Source organism: Ostrinia furnacalis, unplaced genomic scaffold (genome assembly GCF_004193835.3).
Source record: "Ostrinia furnacalis isolate ACB-3 unplaced genomic scaffold, ASM419383v2 OfSCF1806, whole genome shotgun sequence".
NCBI classification, from domain to species: Eukaryota; Metazoa; Arthropoda; class Insecta; order Lepidoptera; family Crambidae; genus Ostrinia; species Ostrinia furnacalis.
In genome coordinates, this window is record NW_021132045.1 from 80,460 (window position 1) to 102,174 (window position 21,715).

General features: G+C 35.0%; 1 protein-coding gene across 1 annotated transcript; it reads left to right on the plus strand.

Moving 5' to 3' along the window:
* The first annotated feature begins 19,315 nt into the window (after positions 1-19,315).
* LOC114353781 (NFU1 iron-sulfur cluster scaffold homolog, mitochondrial) lies at positions 19,316-21,275 on the plus strand. The gene is made up of 5 exons (XM_028305888.1): positions 19,316-19,507; positions 19,608-19,828; positions 20,062-20,247; positions 20,553-20,740; positions 21,022-21,275. The coding sequence occupies exons 1-5, from the start codon at positions 19,434-19,436 to the stop codon at positions 21,151-21,153; spliced, it is 801 nt and encodes a 266-aa protein (XP_028161689.1). The 5' UTR covers positions 19,316-19,433; the 3' UTR covers positions 21,154-21,275.
* The last annotated feature ends 440 nt before the right edge of the window (positions 21,276-21,715 follow it).

The following is a 21,715-nucleotide window of genomic DNA, read 5'->3' on the forward strand; positions in this document are numbered from 1 at the left end:
TGTGCTACGTTTGTTTGGGTTTTGCGTGCAAAGGAAATAAATTATGTAACTAGTTTGTCGTGTTGGATTGCGTTTCATTATTTATTTGCGCGATTGCTTGTTTATTGTTTCTTTTTGTTTGACTCCTACGAGTAAGAGTTGAAGTAATTAATGGGATTATAATCCCAAAAATGAGTTAAATGGAATTATCGGCTAAAATACTCGTACAAAAATACAATGCCTGTTTTAATGAGAAAAAATATCTAAGAAATAAAACGAAATAATAATTAAATCGCTACACTGTTTTTTTGTAAACAGATTTGTTGACTCATTAAATAGACTTGTTCCAAAATCATCATGAATAATATCTTCTATATTATAAAAAGGACAAATAGATATTATGCGAACATCAGGCCTCCCCAAACCAGTTTATTCTCGGTTGATGTCCAGCAGTCATGAAAAGCGAAGGATTTTGGAACAATTTTAAAGTAACTGATCGTGAAAGTACGTAGGTACACTTTTCATTGGTTTAAATTGAGCTTGGATAAAACTGTGGATTTAGTTAGATACCTTAAACCCTATAATTCAGCTTAAATACCACCGTTAACCATTCCAGTCTCGGTAATCACCCATCAATATTTACTTATCTCTAGGAGAGCTCATAGACGAGCGACATTATGTCAGCAACTGCTTACGATAGTGCTATGCGACGGTCGGCGACTGTCTCTGACTCGCGCCTTTCGCTGTCATGACCACTGACTATACGTTAGTGACTGCCCGTCTTGGAGAGTCGCGATGCATCAGCGGCGGTATTCGCCATGCGTCGGCGACGGTCGTCTAATTTGAATATCTGGCGTCGGCGATTATAAGGGACTGTCGCCGACCTAGGACTCTCACCCACGGCGACTTTTTGTCACGCGTTTGGTAAACGACCGACAGCATCGCTACTAACGTGCGTTAGTCGCATTTGCATCGCACTACAGAAGTGATGCCAACGCGCTACAGCAGCGCGACTGTAACGCTACAAAAAGTCGCCGTGAGCGAGGGGTCGCCGACGGTCGTCAAAGGAGTTGTCCCAAAATGTATGGAGCCTAGGCCCACAACCTGTACACCTACCAAAAAGAAGGGCTTTTAAATGTACAACAGTTTCTTATTATTCAATTTCTTTTAAATGGTTTAGTTTATTCGCTTAAAACAAAAGATTGTTAAGAAAATAGCAATACTCAACCACAAAAACCATCATGGTGGACGAATGTCATTTTGATGACATCTGTCACTTTTGACATTAAGTCGTATCTTGGTGGAGAGTGACAGATGAAATCTGACAGCGACTGACGTTTAGTTAGTCTATGGTTCATCTTTTTTTTTTTATCTGACGCCATACGCCATCTTGTGTATGCATTTGAGAATGGTAATTCATGAATAGTTTTTGATTTTGAGCGGCTAAATTATATGCTAGATATAGTTATTTATATTTTTCCCTTAATCAGTAGATTTTTCTTGATTTTTGATATGGCGTACAACCTCTGGGCCGAAATTGGGACATCTCCTTTAAATATCTGTCGTCGGCGATTATCGGCGACAGTCGCCGATTTAAGTCGCCGATATACTGTCGCTCGTCTGTAAGCTCCCTCAAATGCGCGTCTCGTTAAAGCGGTCCTCAGTCCAGTGTTCGACTGGTGGATATGGAAATCAGGCGATAAAGCTACAGATAGCTGCGAAACTTACTTGGGCTTTCGGTTTTTTCCGGTCATTTGGAAGTGGAGCTTAATTGGCAGTTAAAGAGTCTAACTGGATTGCGAATACTAGTATTTTTCAGTTAATGAAAAATAAAAACAAAGGTACTAATACTAATTTGGTAATTAAATTGAGTAAGTATTAACCTTTAACCGACGACGTGATTTTTTTGTCACGCCGTCTGCGACGTGCGGTCTGTGGGACCGCTATACTGTTTACTCAAAAAGTAATCATTTTTTGTATAAAAGTATATTTTATTGGTTTTATATTTTTTGAGAACATTATAGTATTACAAATAAACATACGTATAATTTGTGAGGAATCAATGTATATTATTTATTTAAATATGGCTAAAACTTTTTTGACCCTTAATTTCATTGAAATTACACTAGAGCTCCATAATACCTATATAACTTGTAAATTTTAATCAAATCAAGAAAAACTATACTCCTTCCTAAATATAGTGAACATAATTAATAAAATAAAAATAAATGACACGTACATCACATGCACAAAAAAAATTTGACGTAGGGTAAACATTAGGCACAATCAGGACATTATTTTTTACCGCATGCCAAGCATTTTCGGTATGCATAGGTAACACCTGTAAGATAATTTCGTTTTCAATTTAGGTGGATTAAAATGTACGTCCTTTTTGCAACTGGTGCAATGACATCAGGCTGATTTGGCATGTCAGAGCCTAGAATAGATGTCACTGTTTGCTTTACCACCCGTTCCGCGGTATTTTTTTACAGACTACCATCTTTTACATAATAATAAGTCCTAATATCAATATATCATTAGGAAATGTCTTTTGCTAGGTTGTGGTGGCCCAGGATCCATCAATTTTACAAAAAATGAGTCGTCTAAAACAAAAACGCATGTTTTAGTATGGTACAAAAAAGTCACGTAGTCTGCGACGTGCGGTCCCACAGACCGCTGTTGAACTTTAAATCGAATTATCTTATCAAAACTGCCCTTATCGATGTAACCACTACCTGTAATCGCGTATGGGCAACTAAACTCGAAGGTACTGAGACGCTCGGGACACGGGAGTAAGTAGAACATTGCAATCCAGAAATTTCAAAAACCGGAGCGGTCTGTGAGACCGCACGTCGTCGGTTAAAGGTTAATGAAGTGAATAATAATATTAATGTAACTTTAGTGAACTTTGAAAATATCCACATGGATTTTTTATAAAATATTTTTTATGAAATATAGCCTACCTACATTTTTAAACACTGGACTCGCAAGATATTTTTTTTGTTTTCACGTAGGTAAGTACTCATGATAATATTTATAAAAAATATTTTATGAAGATAATAAATACCAACAATAATAATCACTTCAATTGGAATTCAAATCCAGAATCAAATGTGATTGTCATTATAACAAACATTATTATTTTTATTGTTAATCTTATAGCACTTTTGTGTGGCCGAGTTTTGTAGCCTTCGCGTCAAGGTTAGAAAAAGAATATCATTAGATATTTCAGCAATAAATCATGACATGAATAGCTCTATAAAAACACACATTTTGCTTTAACGTGGTCCACTTACATTCTAGTTCTTAGAAGTAATAAATCATCTTTTATCGCAAAGACCGCCACTTAACACAAAAATAAGACAAACTACAGAAGTTGGCTGTGCTATACCACAATGTAAGTACTAAAGAATTGGGGCAAGGACTTTGTATTTTATTTCAGTCTTAACGTAATCTATACTAACATTATAAATGCGAAAGTAACTCTGTCTGTCTGTCTCGCTTTCACGCCTAAACCACTGAACCGATTTTGATGAAATTTGGCACAGATATAGTTGGAGTTACAGGAAAGGACAAAGGATAGTTTTTATCTCGGTTTTTAAATCAGGGACGCCACGATAAAGCTTTTCTGTGACAGACAAAATTGCACGCGGGCGGAAAGCTAGTCTTGATACTGAATGGTTTAAACCTGGTGGAGATTCTAATTTTAGACTTGATTTTAGGCGATTGGATTGAGAATTAGAAACTTGAAGTAACTTATTGACTCGCACGACCTCTTGAGGCTTTGAAGTTCAATTTTAATGTTGACGTAAGTTTGACGTTTTCTAAAACTTTTGCACGGGGAACCGAAATTTTGCAGAAAGACTACCGCGCGACTGTTCCCGACTGTTGAAAACGGCGTAAAAACGGTAAAACGGTGTACTTAACTAAATTTTACAGTCTTCAGGTTTTATTCAGGTAGCTTTGCAGGTTTAGTCGAAATAACAGTGGCTGTTTAACTAACAACCAAAAAGATTTGCCATATCGGCACATCCGTCATTTAAACCTGAGAGTCCAACTATTTTATTTGGTTTAGAAATGTAACTCTACCCGTTAAGAAAATTGCCTGCCTGTAGTTGACAGACACGGCGATCCACTTTTCTATCGACTCTGTACAGATATATAAAAATTAAATTAACCACAGAATACAAGTAAGAAACAGCTGAAAATATTCTGAGAGGATTAGATGCTTTTTGTAATCAAATATCAAAATAAATACGTTTTAGATTAGAAAAAATAACATTTGAAGCTGCTGTTGACTTTCGATAAATTACTTTCTTCAAAAGAAAGTTTTGAAATTGAATGTTATTTCAAAAATACGTTTCATGCTGAATTTCATAATAGCGGTATAGTGTTACTTAACATGGCTTACAAATACAGAGTAGAATAAATGACTATTTAAATAACAATATATACCTACCTACCTACTTTGAATCATGAACTTGCCTAATAGTTAACTATTAGTTCTTATCACCAGCTGAAATAGGTGATAATACCTGTAAGCATTGGTAAAGCTAAAATACTGTTTTTTCAACTTAGCCAAGTAGAAAATTAAATTACCTATTTACTATTGTTTTAGTGAAGATTAACTCTCGCTTTGATATCTAAAACTAAGGGTATCAAAGGAAACCCTTATAAATTAGTGCTCAATTACAAACTAACGAAATACAAAATAAGGGGTGTGTGTATTCGTTTTTAAAGCACAAGCGATTATTTATTAAATATTTTATGAGAGAAAAAAGTATACAGGGTGTTAGGTAAATGGGTATATGATCCAACACTAGCCCATGTTAACTTTGTCATAATAATATAAATGGTATGGCGAAGTCAGAAATAAATTTCATAAAATCCGATTTGTATGAAAATAAAATAATTAAAATAAAGATATCAATTTATTGACTTCACCATACCATTTATATGACCATGTTAACATGGGCTAGTGTCGGCTCATATACCCATTTACCTAACACCCTGTATAGGTAGGTGGTTTAAAGAGAAAAAACCAATAAAATAAATATTATTCCTCTAGTCTTTGAAATAAACCCGTGAATGGAAGAAGCAATTAATTTCACACATGATTTCTTTCCAAATGCGTATTATTTAAAATTCGATGAGAATGTATCACGAATACCTTCCACACGGAGGTATCTTATACAGTTGTAATAAAGGCGATTTTAAAACAAAAATATATACTCTCATGTGCTGTCAACTGTAATACAAATATTTGCATTCGAACTGTAAACGTGGGCATGTGTTTCTCTATACTCATCATCATCATCATCATTTCAGCCATAGGGCGTCCACTGCTGAACATAGGCCTCCCCCAATGCTTTCCATGTTGATCGATTGGCAGCGGTCTGCGTCCAGCGCTTCCCTGCTACCTTTACGATGTCGTCGGTCCACCTTGTAGGTGGACGTCCCACGCTGCGTTTTCCAGTACGCGGCCTCCATTCCAGAACCTTTCTGCCCCATCGGCCGTCAGAACTATACTATGAGGGCAATAACAATCCGTGTCAAACCTTATAAGCCGCCATAATAGTACAAATTGAATAATCAAGAGTATAGTGCATAGCTTACATTGTTATTTTGTCAAGAATATGTATCTCCTTTCTTTTTTTGGAAATTAAATATTTATTTATTATTATTATTTATAAATTGAAGTGGCCGTAGACTGCAAAGTTAGCTAAATTAAAATAAATAAGACAGTATCGTGTATCAATCGACGGTCTATTCTTTTGCAATATGTATTTATTTATTTATTTAAACTTTTGCACATACACACAATGCACTGTGGCGGACTTAATGCCGAATGGCATTCACTTCCAGTCAACCACGGATCATGCAGAGAGAGAGGTAATAATTAACTTATCTCTTTAATTGTCTTGTGTTTTGCTGTTGATGTAACTTTCTCAATAGATAAATAAACAATGCGACACGTGATGTACTACGATAGGGTTGCCAGGCGTCCGGCTTTAGCCGGACATGTTTGGCTTTTTAGGGACTTGTCCGGCCAAAAATTGCCGTGTCCGGCCTGTCCGGCTTTTGTTAGGCTTTTTATTTGGTTGCCGCGCCAGGCGAAAGTCGAGCCACAGAATCATGTGAAGCGCACGCATCAGGATGTTGGATGATGATAGTACTCACTCATGAGCTGACACTAATTGCACCCCCCGTCACATGTCCGGCTTTTAGGGTAAAATGTCCGGCCAAATGAAGCACAAAGTCCGGCTTTTGTGATTTTGGACCTGGCAACCCTAACTACGGAATCATCGTAGCATCGTAGTACAAACGTGCTACAGTATTTCGTAGCATCGCCGCGTCGTAGTACAACGCGTAGCATCTTAGGCTGGGTTGCACCATTTAACTTAACTTTAATCTGTCAATCTGTCAAACTCCAATGAGCAATAAGATTGTTTTAAATTACCTTAAACCAATTGAATGGAGTAGAAGATAAAAAAACTTCTAAGCTTTATTTTTATTTTTTAAAAAGGTAACGCAAAATTCTTATAAAAAAAAAGTATTGATTTTCCTTTGTTTCTAAGCATTATAATTTAATTTAATATCATAATTTCATATCAAAACCACAACATTTAAATATTAACTTTTAGCATAATTTGTAATTAACAATAACAACTACCTACTCATTGTTTCAGCGAAAACTAAATTCAGTGCAATATCATAATAATAATTGGCATAATACTGAAATACACGGCTGTTTAAGTTCTCAAACACGTCGTTCGGCTTAATAATATGAACATGATAATTTCACTAGGTACGAGTAACTAACGGCAGTGGTGTTTAGTTTCATAAAATGATGGTAATAACTTTTTTATTAATGCCATTCCAATATTTTTAAGGTTTAAGGTATACCATCCCACTGAAAGTCTATCCTAACTTAAGTCTACCTCCTATAACAGGGATGCCGAACCTTTATGTAGCAACGTGCCACTTTTCTAAAAACAATTTTGATGTATTCGTAGACGTGCCACTTAATACTAGCAATGAGAAGGCATCGTACGAGTGGCGCCACTGGCGAATGACAGTACCTTGCTCTACAGTGGCACCAATTGATGAGGGCAAATAATACGATATCAAAACTATTTTATTTCATCGTGATTTTTGGGGTGATTGGTGGCGTGCCCTAAATATTGTGCGCATGCCATTGGTTCGCCATCCCTGGCCATACCAAATAGGTATGTTATAAAAATATAATCTTAAGTTAACCCTATTCTGACTCCATTATACAACCAGCTTTAAGACACTTTGATTTATTGCACTGTCACTGTGTTGTGTCCTAAACAATGCCTTCCAATAAACAAATGTACTTCTATTTATATATGTATAATTTATCCACAATCTGATTTATTGGGTATGCAGGGTCTCAGTTCCTTAGCCTTCCAGGAAGTGGTTTAATTTGATTACCTACATACCAGATATTTGTAATAATAGCTAACAAACAATGATAATTTTAGGCTGGGTTGCACCATCTTACTTTAACTTTGACAAACTTCAAAAATCTGTCAAACTCCATACAAAAATCACCGGTTATCTTCATAGTTACCGTTAAAGTTAGGTGGTGAAACTCAGCCTTAATTAATTCGCAGATTGGCTCTTACTTAGAGAAATAATGTTTTTGTGTGTTTATACTAAGTTACTGAAATGTAAGATTTCAACTAGTCTTCAGTAACTGCTTACTTAACACATGAATAACTACTAGGGTGGTCCTTATTTTTCGACTTTTGAATTCTCCCCGGGGCACTTTCTCATTCGATTATATACCTCTAAATATGAAATTAGCTTTTTTTGTTTTTTTTTTGGTTAAGATTTAGAGGTCGCTACCAGCTGTCAAAATATTTACAAAAAGCTTTGAAGATCTTAAATCATGGTTTCATAAATGTTTTATTTAAGTGTTTATATCACATTTTAGGTGCAAATGCACATCGCATAGATAAAATAGACAGTCGCTTCTTGTCCCCTTCTCTCCTCAACCCCTCTTCTGTACCGACCATGGTACCGACGCGTCGAGATACTAACAAGTAAACTCTTATATCTTAAAAATAATTGATTCAAATATGTACATTGTACATAATATCTTAGTTTATAGCAACAACAATAATTTTGTAATATTTTTATTTGGCTTTGGCTAAAAATAAATGAATCTAACAAATACAAATTTTGTGTTTTTACTTAAAATTCAAACCTTGGTAGCGACCCCTAAATGTCTTTTAAAAATTAAAAAAAAAATAATGAAAGACTTTCATATGGTATATATTCAAATTACGTGGTGCCCCGCAAAATATAAGAAAAAAATTTTTTTTCGTAGGAATAAGGACCACCCTAATAACTACTTTTAACTTTTCTTTAGACATAACAATAGCATTAAGATCTTCTCTGGAATTTCATCTGTTTTAAGAGAGCATTGGAATTAATTGGAATAAATTTTGTATAATATTTAAAGCATAAGTAATTTTATCTTTATACTTGCGAGAATTTCATTAAAAAGGGTGAAATGCCAATGATTTAAATATTGGCATTCTTTTAAAGACTAAGTATTATGTACATTCCCCAAATACATATAAGACAAATCCAATGAGTTTTTTGGCTTTATTTTCCTATTTTGTATTAGTGTGCTTATAAAGAGTTTAAAACGATATTACAGTGCACATCACATCAGAATACATAATTATTTTTATGACAAAATAATTTCTATAAAGAAATAAGACGTCACAGCGCTACACTTGATGTTCTTGTCGTCTGTACAAGTTTTTATTTATTTTAATTTTAATTGGATTTGTTGGGAAATGTACGTATCATGAGTAGAGTCTTATTTTAATAGGATGCCAACGATTTCAATTTCACCCTGTATACGAGAAGAGACAAAAACGAAACAATCGTGAATTTTCGTGCGAACTTTTCGCGAACCGTACATAGAAATACATTCGAACTGTGCGCTCGGAATCTGATGGTCATGCCCACCGGGTAGTATATTGAAAAAAGCTTTTTGTGCGCAATGGCATAGTTTCGTACAATCTATGCGATTCATGTTTAAATGGCAACAGACTGGTGTAACAGCTATTTAATTCAGAAAATGTAAAGAACATTTGTGTAAAGGTTGTACCCACCTATTATAAAGTTTATAGTATCTAGGCTAAGACTCGGTTGCACCATCTTACTTTAACTTTGACAAACGTCAAAAATCTGTCAAATTCCATCGGTTAATGTTAATGTTACGGTTAAAATTTTTAATAAGGTGGTGCAACTCAGCCTTAGTCTAAACAAGTCCAACACCAGTGGTGCTATACTAGAGTCAATCAGCAATTAAAATAGTTATAATTAAAATACTAACGCGACGTTTATTAATGAGTTACATTAAGTCGAAAATTTTCAAGCCCGCCCGAACGGACAACGCCGCGAACCGCCAGTCTGCTTGTCACCCATGGCTGCAGCATAGCAGCCGAAACATCAAGCCGTGAGTACATAATGTAACTCATTAATAAACGTCGCATTCAGAAGAAGTCAACTAAAATAATAAGACACGGGGTCTTACTATTTTAGTTGAAATGGGACGCGAAAGTTTAAAATATTCAATCAGCAATATAAAATAAAGACAAAATGGGCACGAACTCTCTCTTTTCACCCCCACTGTGGTGTCGCCACATTACTCACATTGACAGACGAATCATTCGGCTAGCGGAGATTGCTCCGCCTCCGCGAATTTTTTCTCCTTTGGTCTATTTTTATTAGATCCATTTACTGGCGCACCTGAGCCCAGTAATGGACGCGCTATCAGAACGAAAAATACCCCTATTTGTTTAGTTTCGCGAACGCTTTGCAACGATTACCGATATTTTAAACGTAAGCCTCTCAAATTATTTAGTTCTCGTTATTGTAAATTATTAGCTTTTTCAATAAACTGGAAAACTTAAGGAACAAAGTAGAATCTATTCTACATAATCAATAACCAAGCTTTTTTGTAGTTTTGTTTTGCGCTCGTTTTGGAAGTTAATCCGTGAAATAACTATCTGTGCCTTAGTAAATTAACTTTGCACAGTATCGGTAAGAGGATCTTGCCTTGTTATGCATAAAAAATATATCAAAAGCTGCTCAAAAAGAGGATATTAATAACCGTCAATTTATCTAATAACAATGCATGCTAGTCGCGGAAGCCTTGAAATAAATTTTCTTAAATCGTTAAAGACTTGATTATTTATTAAAACTTCAGGTTACCTACTTAAATTTATGTAAATAGCTGACTGGTTTGCTTAATATGAAGTCCAAAGGGACCTACGTCAAACAGTGAATGCCATTGCCAACATAATGGTTAAGGTAAAAATAATAAGTAAGTCTTAAATAAATAATAAAAAACGAAATAAATCAAAAGCTGTTAACATAATAATTATAATGCACCAGCTTTATTTCCCCCAGCATATTCCTACATCAATTTTTCCCACACGTCCACCATTTTTCCCTGGATTTAGACAGCAGATTACTCAGCGGGTACTCTGCGCGATAGAGTGACCGCAGTCAACTGCCATTTGTTGGAGTGACTGATGCAGCCGGTTTTAACTGGTTAGAACTGGAATGATCGAGTGGTAGAGTTACTGTGCCACCTGAATGTGGTTTGAAATATTTTGTCTTTTTGTAATTAATACGAGTAGGTAACTTAACTCAGCTTCATATTTTTGTTAAATGACCTCATGAAAATTGCCATAGACGGGATGAAATACACGAAGATTATGTTCTATTTTATCTCTACCGATGAATAGATTATTATAAATGACGATTAATTAATAAATAAGCTTTGAGGAAGTTCTTATTGAAATAAAGAAAGTTGACGGTGTGGAAGTGCGTCGCAATTTAAGTCTGAACATTTTAAGATGCAAGTTTCTTCTAGTTTTACTCAAACTCATCTTACTTTAACTCATACGCTCATAGTTATAATTTCATTTTACACAAGCTATTTGCCTTCTAAAAACTAGCTATTCGCCCACTCTTCGCTAATAGTGACGTGAATCACGGACTTTATCGCACGTCACCTGCGCTATGCCAGGCCGCGATAAACACGGTAGAGCTTGTTTAGTGCACTAATCAAATTCTTAGAGCTTATCTTACTTTTATTCCAAAACAAGTGTATTTCTTAATTAAGTTGAGAATATTTAACACGTACTTAAGCTGAAACTTACTTCATTCTTAAAACCAACTAGGTATTTACCTCTAACTCTTCGCTAATAGTGACGTGAATCACGGACTTTATCGCACGTCACTTGCACTATGGCAGCCGCGATAAACACGGTAGAGCTTGTTTAGTGCACTAATCAATGTTGTTTAGAGTTCGCGTGGCGAATGTATGCAACTTTGGCATTACATAAAACAGGGACGTATCACAAATCAGTATGGTACACGGGCTAGAGCGATTAGTAGGGTTGCCGACTAAAGTTAACAAGAAAGTTGCATGCTTTACCCGCCTTCGGTAGAGTATGAATATAGTTATTTATTTTTTAGCGTTAAGAGTCGCATCTCAAACTATGTAAAACTATGTAAAAAGAGCTGTTTCATCTTAACTGACAGTTAAATATTTGCAAAAATATTTCTGTTAGATGTAGGGTAGGTATACTCAACATTGATGAAACAAACGCTGGCCGTAACAGCGTATTACACTTGAAAATTTCGACGGGTTCATCCAGTGTCTAAGTAGCTCAGTTGGAAGAGCAGTCGCCCGGCAAGCGGAAGGTCGTGGGTTCAATTCCCGCCTTAGGCAGTTCGATTTTTTTAAGTTATTTATAGTATGAATACTTTTATAAACAAACTAGCGGCCGCCCGCGACTTCGTACGCGTGGATCCCGTTTTACCCCCTTCATCTATCTTACGCGGTTTAGATTTTTTCATACAAATGTTTTTTTCCCATAACTCCCGTTCCCGTGGGAATTTTGCAATATCCTGTTGTAACTAAGCTTTAGGTTTACTAAGATACTTGCATGCCAAATTTCAAGCTTAAGCGGTTTAGATTTTTCATACAAACGATACGATTTTCCCGCTAATTCCCGTTCCCGTGGGAATTCCTAAGTATACTATAACCTGCCCAGGAGTACGAAGAATAATTGTACCAAGTGTCGTTAAAATCCGTCGAGTAGTTTTTGTTTCTATAAGGAACATACAGACGGACAGACAAAAATTTTACTGATTGTATTTTTGGCATCAATATCAATCACTTATCCCCCTGATAGTTATTTTGAAAATATATTTCATGTACATAATTGACATCTCTACAGATTTATTATAAGTATAGAAGAATCGAAAATGCTGTAATTTCATGATAACTCTTCGATAGATGTTCATCATCATGATTTGAGCCACAGTTTATTGCTGAACATAGGCTTCCCCCAATTATATATCGCACGTTCATAATCAAACTGTCACTATACAAAAAAGTCGATTTTTCAGGAAAAGCATTTGAAATGCTAAAATTTTAAAACCTTTGCAAAATGAGCAAAATGCTATTAAATGTTTTGTTTTTTGTTAAATACCAGTAGTGGCTTGTTTGGCTTTTACGGAAATATAATTATCTTTCAAATTATCATAATGGTTTATTTAATATTTAATTTTTTCCCTTAAAATAGTGTCACTTTTCCACTAAAATTGAGACAGTGACAGTTTTCAATTAAAAACATGTTGATGCTGTATTATTAATTCAGGTAGAAATGTCACTATTTTCATATAAATTTGACGATGAAAATTTCAAAATGATTATTAATAAATAAAACTAACATAGAAAAATCAGTAATTTTAATGAACTTAAAACTTAATAATTTGGATTAAGTGGTACCAATGGTAACAGTAATAAATGTAAATTCTCGATCAGAAATAAATACGTTACACACATGAAATTACTATAAAATTACATCACATAAATCAACTTCTAAGAAAATAAGGTACTCTCTTGTTCAGGCAGCCTTTAAACAACAAGAACTTGATGACCTCGATGAACTTGACGAACTAGATAGTGATTTTTGATTTTTCATGGGAAAAAGGCTCAGAGAAGTAGGTTTAAATTCTGGATCATTATCCAGCAGCCATTACCTCTGCGAGCTATGTGCCCCGCCCACTGCCACTTGATTTTAGCGATTCTGCGGGCTATGTCGGTCACTTTGGTTCTCCTGTGGATCTCCTCATTTCTGATTCAATCATGTAGGGAAACTAACTGAGCATCGCACGCTCCATCACCTTTTGGGTGACCTCTCAGATTCATAAAATATCACTGGCAACACACATGATCAAACTTTTGTCTTGAGGCACTGCGGTATTTCGGACGTGAGAATATCACGAAGCTTCCCGAACGCTGCCCAGCCGAGTTGGATTGACGAATGACCTCTTTCTCGAAGTTGGACCTACGTAACTGGACTGTTTGTCCCAGGTCAACAAACTTTCGAGTGTAGAGTCTCCAGACAAGTGGATACTACATGGACATTTGACATGTTTTTTGTCTTGTCCATATTCATTTTCATACTCATTCATCAGGCCCACTTGTTGAGAGGCTCTACTTAGGCCATCGAGCATTATGCCTAGATCTTCCACAGTCTCAGCCATGATTACGACATCGTCCGCAAATCGAAGGTGGATTATGTACTCGTTGATATTTATGCTGAATCCGCTCCAGTTCAGAAGCTTGAAAACATCTTCCAGGGCGGTGTTGAACAGTATCGGAGATATGACATCTCCCTGTCTCACCCCTTGCTGCAACTGGATGAGTTTCGAGTCCTGATCCTGGAGACGAACCGACATTGTGGCGTTTTCGTACAAGCCTGTCAACACTTCGATGTATCTATAGTCAATTTGGCACCGTTGGAGAGACTGTAGCACTGCTCAGATCTCGATCGAATCCAAGGCTTTTTCATAGTCCACAAACGCTAGACAAAGTAGTAATTACCTTGATAATTTCTTTGATTTTACTAGTTTTTGGATTGCCTGGTGGCATTTTTGTTAGATAAAATTATAACTACTTAATCATTTAAAAATCTTTCTTGTTGTTTTAATATTTCACTATTTGGATAAACACAATATTCTACGAAGTGATGAACAATCTTTTTAAAAATGTAAGAGAAATATTGTCACTTTTTGTTTTAAGGCGTTTTTCGTATTACTTTATTGTGACTTATCTTATGGTTTTGGAGTAAAAGCGTCTTTATGCTAAAAATGACGTTTTTCAACACAGAGTTTACATAACTATCACGGCGTGCCCGTCCAGATCCCGTCACTACTAAAAACGTGTCACTGTTACTCACAACAAATGCCGGTTTTCCCATTAAACTCCATAACGACACTAGTGATATCTGCCGAACTATTTGAGCTTTAAGCGTGGGATTTTTACAGCATGCACTTTTCGTGGAGCGCTGATAGATGGCGTTGTTAACTCAATTTCTCCAAATTTCGTATAGTGACGGTTTGATTATGAACGTGCGATATATATACAACGTGTCCCAAAATTCAAGGATAAGCCGGCGCCGCAGGATGCACGTAGTCATAAATACTTTAGGAAAAATAAGAAAAAAAATCTATCTCAATTATTTTTTAAGTTACACAATAAATTATGAAATTCGTCGAAAATTGACACTCCTTATGATATTTTACATTACCACGACTACAATTTTTCAAATACTTCCGTTTTTTTGTTTGTATCGGCAACTTAAGTAGTGCTGCTGTCCACTCCAATTCTTAAAATCCCCAGAATCCTTGCAGTTTTTACACAAAAGTTAATCAAAATAAGATATTTCCTTAAAATTTTGAACGATTTTTACTTTCACTCCACTTTGACTCGTCGTTTTGTAAAAAAACAGTATGAACACTACTGCGGCAAGTTTATTATAAAGTTGACGCAACTATCCAAGATTCCAAAATGGTATAATACTCTAAGAAAACTAGTCGCAAAAAAGATTAGCGTACCATTTTTNTATATATATATATATTTTTTTTTTTTTTTAAAGAATATTAGTAATTTGTTATTACACAAATTACTAATATTCCCGTTAGCCCCTCGTACTAAGCTAAATATGCTTGTGTCACGAGTGAGCTCACCACAATAGTCGAGCGGCGGCGGGGACCGAACCCGCGTTCCCCGGATCACGAGTCGGCTAGTCCGACCCCTTCACCGTTCGGCTATCGTGGCTTCTAATTGTCTGATTGGTAGCGCTAGCGGCTTGCATCCAGTGCTTTCCTGCGTCCTACCTCTTCGTGCATCATGTGGATGGACATCTTACGCTGCACTTTTCGGTACGTGGCCTCCATTTCAGAACCCTGCTTGGTTACAATAGTTACTAGTAAAAGTAAACAAATGAAATGAAAAACCGCCATGTAACTGTGAAATACTTAATATTATTAATAAATAAATAATATGTTCCTTGGCTTTAAATCCGACAGTAAATTACAAAAAAGGCGAACTAAATACTAAAAGCAAATCTTATGACTCTCATTTGAACTTGGATTAGTTAATAATTTTACGTAAATTTTCTTGTTGATGGCAGCCCTAGACTAAACAAACGAGCTTGTATGTTAGCGCGGTACTCATGACGTCATAACTTGCGCGCGGCTGCGGACGACTTTTATCAGACAAATGGATGGGAACTATGTATCTGGTATCTAACCACTGGTGTATAACTCCCCTTAACCCTTAATTTGGCAGACTCAATATTTATCAAAAAAGAAAAATACATCGTCGGATTTATGTTCTTAGGGTTATTTATAGGTCAGAAAAAAATATATAAAAAATCGGAACTTCACCAAATAGAAAAAAAAACAATGTTCATCCCGATGAACACTGCCAAATATATGGAGAATTTTAACTGTTCATTGGGGTGAACATTGCCAATTTAGGGTAGCGGCATTAAATTAAAATAATTATTCATATAAAAAGTAAAATTTATATTATTAACCGCTTTTTGGTGCACAAAATAGTAAGAAATTAACTATTACCATACAATTTTGTGTGATCGTTGAGGTAAAACAATGTTTAATGTTTTTAAAGAAAAAATCATAATTTTTTGTTCATGTAACTTAAAAGTGGACAAGTCGCACTAAATAATAAAAAAACAGATCCCACATTTATAAAATATATTCTTCAGGGTTTAAATAAAAAAGTAAAAATGATTTTAATCAAAAATATTATTTGGAACTACAAACTTTGAATCTACAAACAACCACTAAATTAAAATATGTAATTATTTTGCATGAAAATATAGAAAACAATTATGTCCACTTTTACCAGTAACAAAACATTATTCTGATATTACATTTCATGCAATATACAGTATTAAGCTGCCAACATCCCAAACAAAATAAAAAAATCCTCTAAATAAAGAAATTAGTCCACTGAAATAAAATTAAGCAAAAATAAACGTTTCATAGCCTATTTGACAACGTTCACTGGGATGAACAATCAAAGATTATTAGTAATTTGGCAATGTTCACTGGGATGAACACTCGACTTTGAACTAGTATAACATGGCTTATTTATTAAATGAGCATTGTAAATCAATCAAGTTATTAAGCATGAACACTATGCAATACGTTAAAACCACTGTCATTACTCAATTATAATAAAAAACATGTAAAGCTTGAATAAACACCTTGACACTAAAGCTTGGTCGTCGCTATGGCCGGCATTTTGGCTAAAATTAACACTTTCAGACTGTGACTGGCACATAAAAATATTTTTCTACCAAAACTTAAGTATATTTTCTAGTGAAAAAAAAACTTACCAGAAATTAAGACGTCTATGCACTCGGCATATTATTTTTTCAATTGAATATTCATCCCAGTGAACAAAATCAAATGAAGGGTTAAAGAAGACGAACTTACATTGTGATGAAAATGTAAAGAAACCTTTCAACTTTTGAAATTTTTACAAAATATGAAAATAAGTTACGAGTAGATACTTACTAGTATATTATAATTTAAATGTAGTTTGTGGGAGGTAGGTGCAAGACTTTACCACCTTTCCTTTTATTGTACCATGTTATTCGATAAAAATATACAGGGTGTTAGGTAAATGGGTATAGGAGCCGACACTAGCCCATGTTAACATGGTCATATAAATGGTATGGTGAAGTCAGAAATTTGATATCATCATTTTATTTTTTTTTAATTTTCATAGAAAATAAATTTTATAAAATCCGATTAGTATGGAAATTAAAATAATTAAAATGAATATATTAATTTTCTGACTTCACCATACCATTTATATGACCATGTTAACATGGGCTAGTTAAGTGTCGGCTCATATACCCATTTACCTAACATGCTGTATAGCAAATAATTACATCCAAATTATCTGGAAAGAACAGACGTAGAGTTAATTTGAACCTTGTTTTGTATATCATTATAAACAAGCATTAAACAATCAAACACATTTGAAATTTGGTTAGTTCATAGACTATTGCCACTACTGGTCTACAGGTATTAAAGAAAAGACGATCGCCATATTTTATAACCTCTTTTTTAACCGTGGGTTACCAGTGTAACAAACACTACGGCAATAAAAATCTAATGCACACATTTTCTAGTACCAAATAGTTTTAAAAGCGGTACTTAACCCTTAATTCGAAATAAGGGAAAGAGCAATCCGCACTCGGAGTTGCGCTTAGCGGTGACCTGTCCATTAATCAAGGCTCATGAGGGTGATGGATGACATCCCCCCTTCCCCCCTTCGGGGTCGGTAGTGGAATAGCTAAATCAAATGACTTTGGTCTGAATGTCGGCTAAATACCTGTATAGTAATAGTATAGAGAACCTTAGGAATCATGTATCATTCTATCGTACAACAGACTTATTTTTGTAACATTTAAGTTGTCAGCTGATATTACTTTGTGAGAAAAATAATTTCTATTAGGTACTCATAATTACGAGATGTTACAAGCTTCGGATATTATTAAAGGTAGAGAGGCAGTTTTGCAGTGTACAATTTAATCGTGATATAAAACTATTACCATGTCTACGTGCTAAAATTAACCCATCGACGCGATGCTTGAATCATATGAAAATAGCCCCACTTTCACATTCCTCTTTAAGCTTTATAATTCATATCCCTATGGATTTCACGGTATTCCTACCGTCCTACACTTAAGCTGGGTTGCATCATCTTACTTTAACTTTAACAAACATCAAAAGTCTGTCAATCTACATACACTGGTTATCGTTTTAGCTACGGTTAAAGTTTGGTGCAACTCCGTTTTAGTTGTTAGATTTCGCTGAACTCTAGGACTGATTAAATAAAAGAACCTACCGAACCCAAGTCCTGCCAGGATCAATAGACCCTCGGCCATTTTTTTACAAAAGCCCCAATAAATACGGGCGAATTTGAACTGGAGATCCAAACGAGACGACGAAATGAGCTCCATGTTCAGTTTATTGTCGCACTGAGGCCTATTCTGTGAAAAGTTTTAGGGATATTCGTCTCTGTGTGTCTCTTTCGCAGCTTAAAGGTATGGTAGTATGAATGAAAGAGATGGGAAGCGTCGATTAGCTAAATTGTTTTGTGGAAGACCCCATGTTCGATCTTAATTTTTCTTGAAGGAAGTATTAAGAGGTACTAGGTACCTAGTTAACCTTTATATCTTGATTTGTAATATGCAGTTTTTAGCTAAATAACTCTGTGGATCAACATGTCAGCTGTAATAACATTAAAAGAAAAAAAAAATAATTAGCATATTTTAAATATTCATGAGATAGCTGAGATTGTATTGTACAGTAGGGCTATAAATTGCTATGACTTGCATTAAAAAATACATACTGAAAAAACAAGAAAAACGCACGTGTTAACACACACTTACGCATTATATTAGCATAACAATAAACGTTCTCGAATCACTAATTTCTTTTGAAGCTTCTGTAAATCGGACCAATCAAATCCCAATTATTTGGCAGTCCCAAAAAACGCTGAACATTCACTGCGAAAGCTAAACCTAATGTAGTGATAATAGTCGCCCATCAAAAATCAATTCGAATACACGGGCAATAGGGTTGCCACCATGGTTTTCTATAAAAAATAGTACTATGTACGACGCGAAGCTAAATTTTCAGCATTTATTCCAAGACACTACCCTACTTATCAAATTATTACTTACTCATTTCAAACTCGGGTGATATCGAAACTAATATTCTCAGAGGCAGGTAATGATTTAAGCACTAAAGCCCGGTCTGTGAGCACGTAGAATTTTGTCCAATGACCCCAAGCTACCCACCCTTATCGCTCGCGCGTAATTATGTTGCTGTCGCGCTCTGTTACACCNCTCTACTCTATGCAACCAACTCTCAACTGTCACTGTTTTACGCCGAAGTGAACGAAAAAATAAAATTTTAGCGAAAAATACACAAAAAGGACAAAAAGTGAATTTATTTAGAAAGTCATACTTATTTGAAAGAAAATCAAAATGCTACGTAATTCTGTTAAATTATTTCAAAGAGCCAGTTGCTGTAGGCGCATCTGCGCTGCATCATTATTTAAGTAAAAGTTTTACAAATATTTATTTGCTGCACTTGTTTTGTTGTTTAAAAAAATATACTATTAGTTTTTAAAACACTAACGCTTATACTATATATTTTAGATACGACGATAAAAGGCTATTTAGTGGACTGCACAAGAATAATACTAGACTAAATGCGCATACATCGCCGCTCTACGCATGCCAATGTCGGAGCATGTTTATTCAGACTCAAGACACGCCGAATCCCAATAGCTTGAAGTTCTTACCGGGAACGAAGGTATTGGAGGCCGGGCAGACAATGGATTTCCCTAATATTGGTGCAGCACAGTGTAGTCCATTAGGTAAATATTTCATCTTTAATATTGTAAAAAAATTGTATTTAATTTATGGCTAAATATAACTCTACCTACTAAGGCAAACCCTGCTTAGTTCCTTATGTTCAGTTACAAAATATATTAGGCAAGATTCTTGACAATGGCCCAATCAAGAGGCCAAGTGTGATTTTAATTGCCTAAACTAACTAATCTAGGCTATTGTTCATGTATGTTATTGGACTTCTATTGTTATTTTACAGCCAAAATGATATTCAGAATAGAAGGTGTAAAAGCTGTGTTCTTCGGACCTGAATTTGTAACGGTTACAAAACAAGACGATGATGTTGAATGGAGAATACTGAAACCGGAGATCTTTGCTACCATCATGGACTTCTTCGCTAGCGGATTGCCTGTAGTCACTGATGCTAAGCCGTCTGGTGAAACACGTAAGTAAAACGTTCTATGTTTAAAAATTATCATAAAGTTTTAGGTAAAATCCAGAGAAAGAGACCATTGCCCTAATGAAAATTGTAAATACATATTTTTAACGCAGCTTGGGACGTCCACCCACGACATCATAAAGGTAGCAGGAAAGCGCTGGATGCAGGCCACTACCAACCGGGTAACATGGAAAGCATTGGGGGAGGCCTATGTTCAGCAGTGGACGTCCTATGGCTGAGATGATGATGATGATTTTAAGTGCCACTACATTGTGTTTATAATAATGTTACATATTATTGTAACTTTCCAGAAATAAATGAAGATGACGATGAAATTGTCCAGATGATCAAAGAACTGCTGGATACACGCATCAGGCCTACAGTCCAGGAAGATGGTGGAGATGTCCTGTTCGTTGACTTCAAAGACGGAGTGCTGACACTGAAAATGCAGGGTTCCTGTTCATCTTGCCCTAGCTCTATTGTAACATTGAAAAATGGGGTAAATACCATAAATAATAGATATTTTTAATTATCAGTGAGATTTTTTCCTGTCCTAATTATAGGACATGTAAAAAAAAGAGCAAAGTGAACCTTCTTTTCTTTTCTCAAGTGACAGATGTTAATTGGAAAAAAAAGAAGAGATTAATTTACTATACAAAACTTTTTTCTTTACTACAGGTGTTGTAGGCACATTGGCCATTGATTTGTTTGGTTCTAGCAGAGAAGAATAGGACAAAACAAACATTACACACACAATAATGGTTCTATGGACTTTTTCAGGTACAAAACATGATGCAGTTCTACATCCCTGAAGTTCTATCTGTAGAACAAATAGACGACGAAGGCGATAAACTAAGCGAGAAAGTCTTCAAAGAGTTCGAGCAATTAAAATCCAAAGAGAAAAGTGATTAGAGAGGTATAGAATCAAAGCTGTAAGTAGTTTGTAAATAATGCACTGGAATTACTTTAAATATGTGATAGTGTTGTTTGTTAAGTAATTAAAATGATTTATCAATTAAAAATGTTACTTTGAATTATGATTTTCATTTGAAATATCTAGTACTTTTAGAATGACTTAAAACTATTGGGAATTTTGTGTAAAAAATGTCCTTCTTTTTGGATCAGTGAGTAAACTTAATTGAAATAAAAGAACAAATTGAAAAGCCTAATTTATTTTATATGACATAAATACAGTGAGTAAAATGGTATGCTCTATAATATGTTAAGTACAACTATTGTTAGTAAGTCAAAAAGTATCTAATTTACAAATGTACGCATCTTATTTAATAGTTTCATTTTCTAAACTAAGCAGCATCATCAAAGTATAAAAATTATTACATAATAATATAGCACCTACTTTATGTTGATTCAGCCTCACAACTTATAGTTGGAAGTTTTATATAGTGTAATATTGCCTTTTTTAAAATCAATCAAATTGTAAAGCTTTTAAAGAAAAATTGTACTTAATTAACAT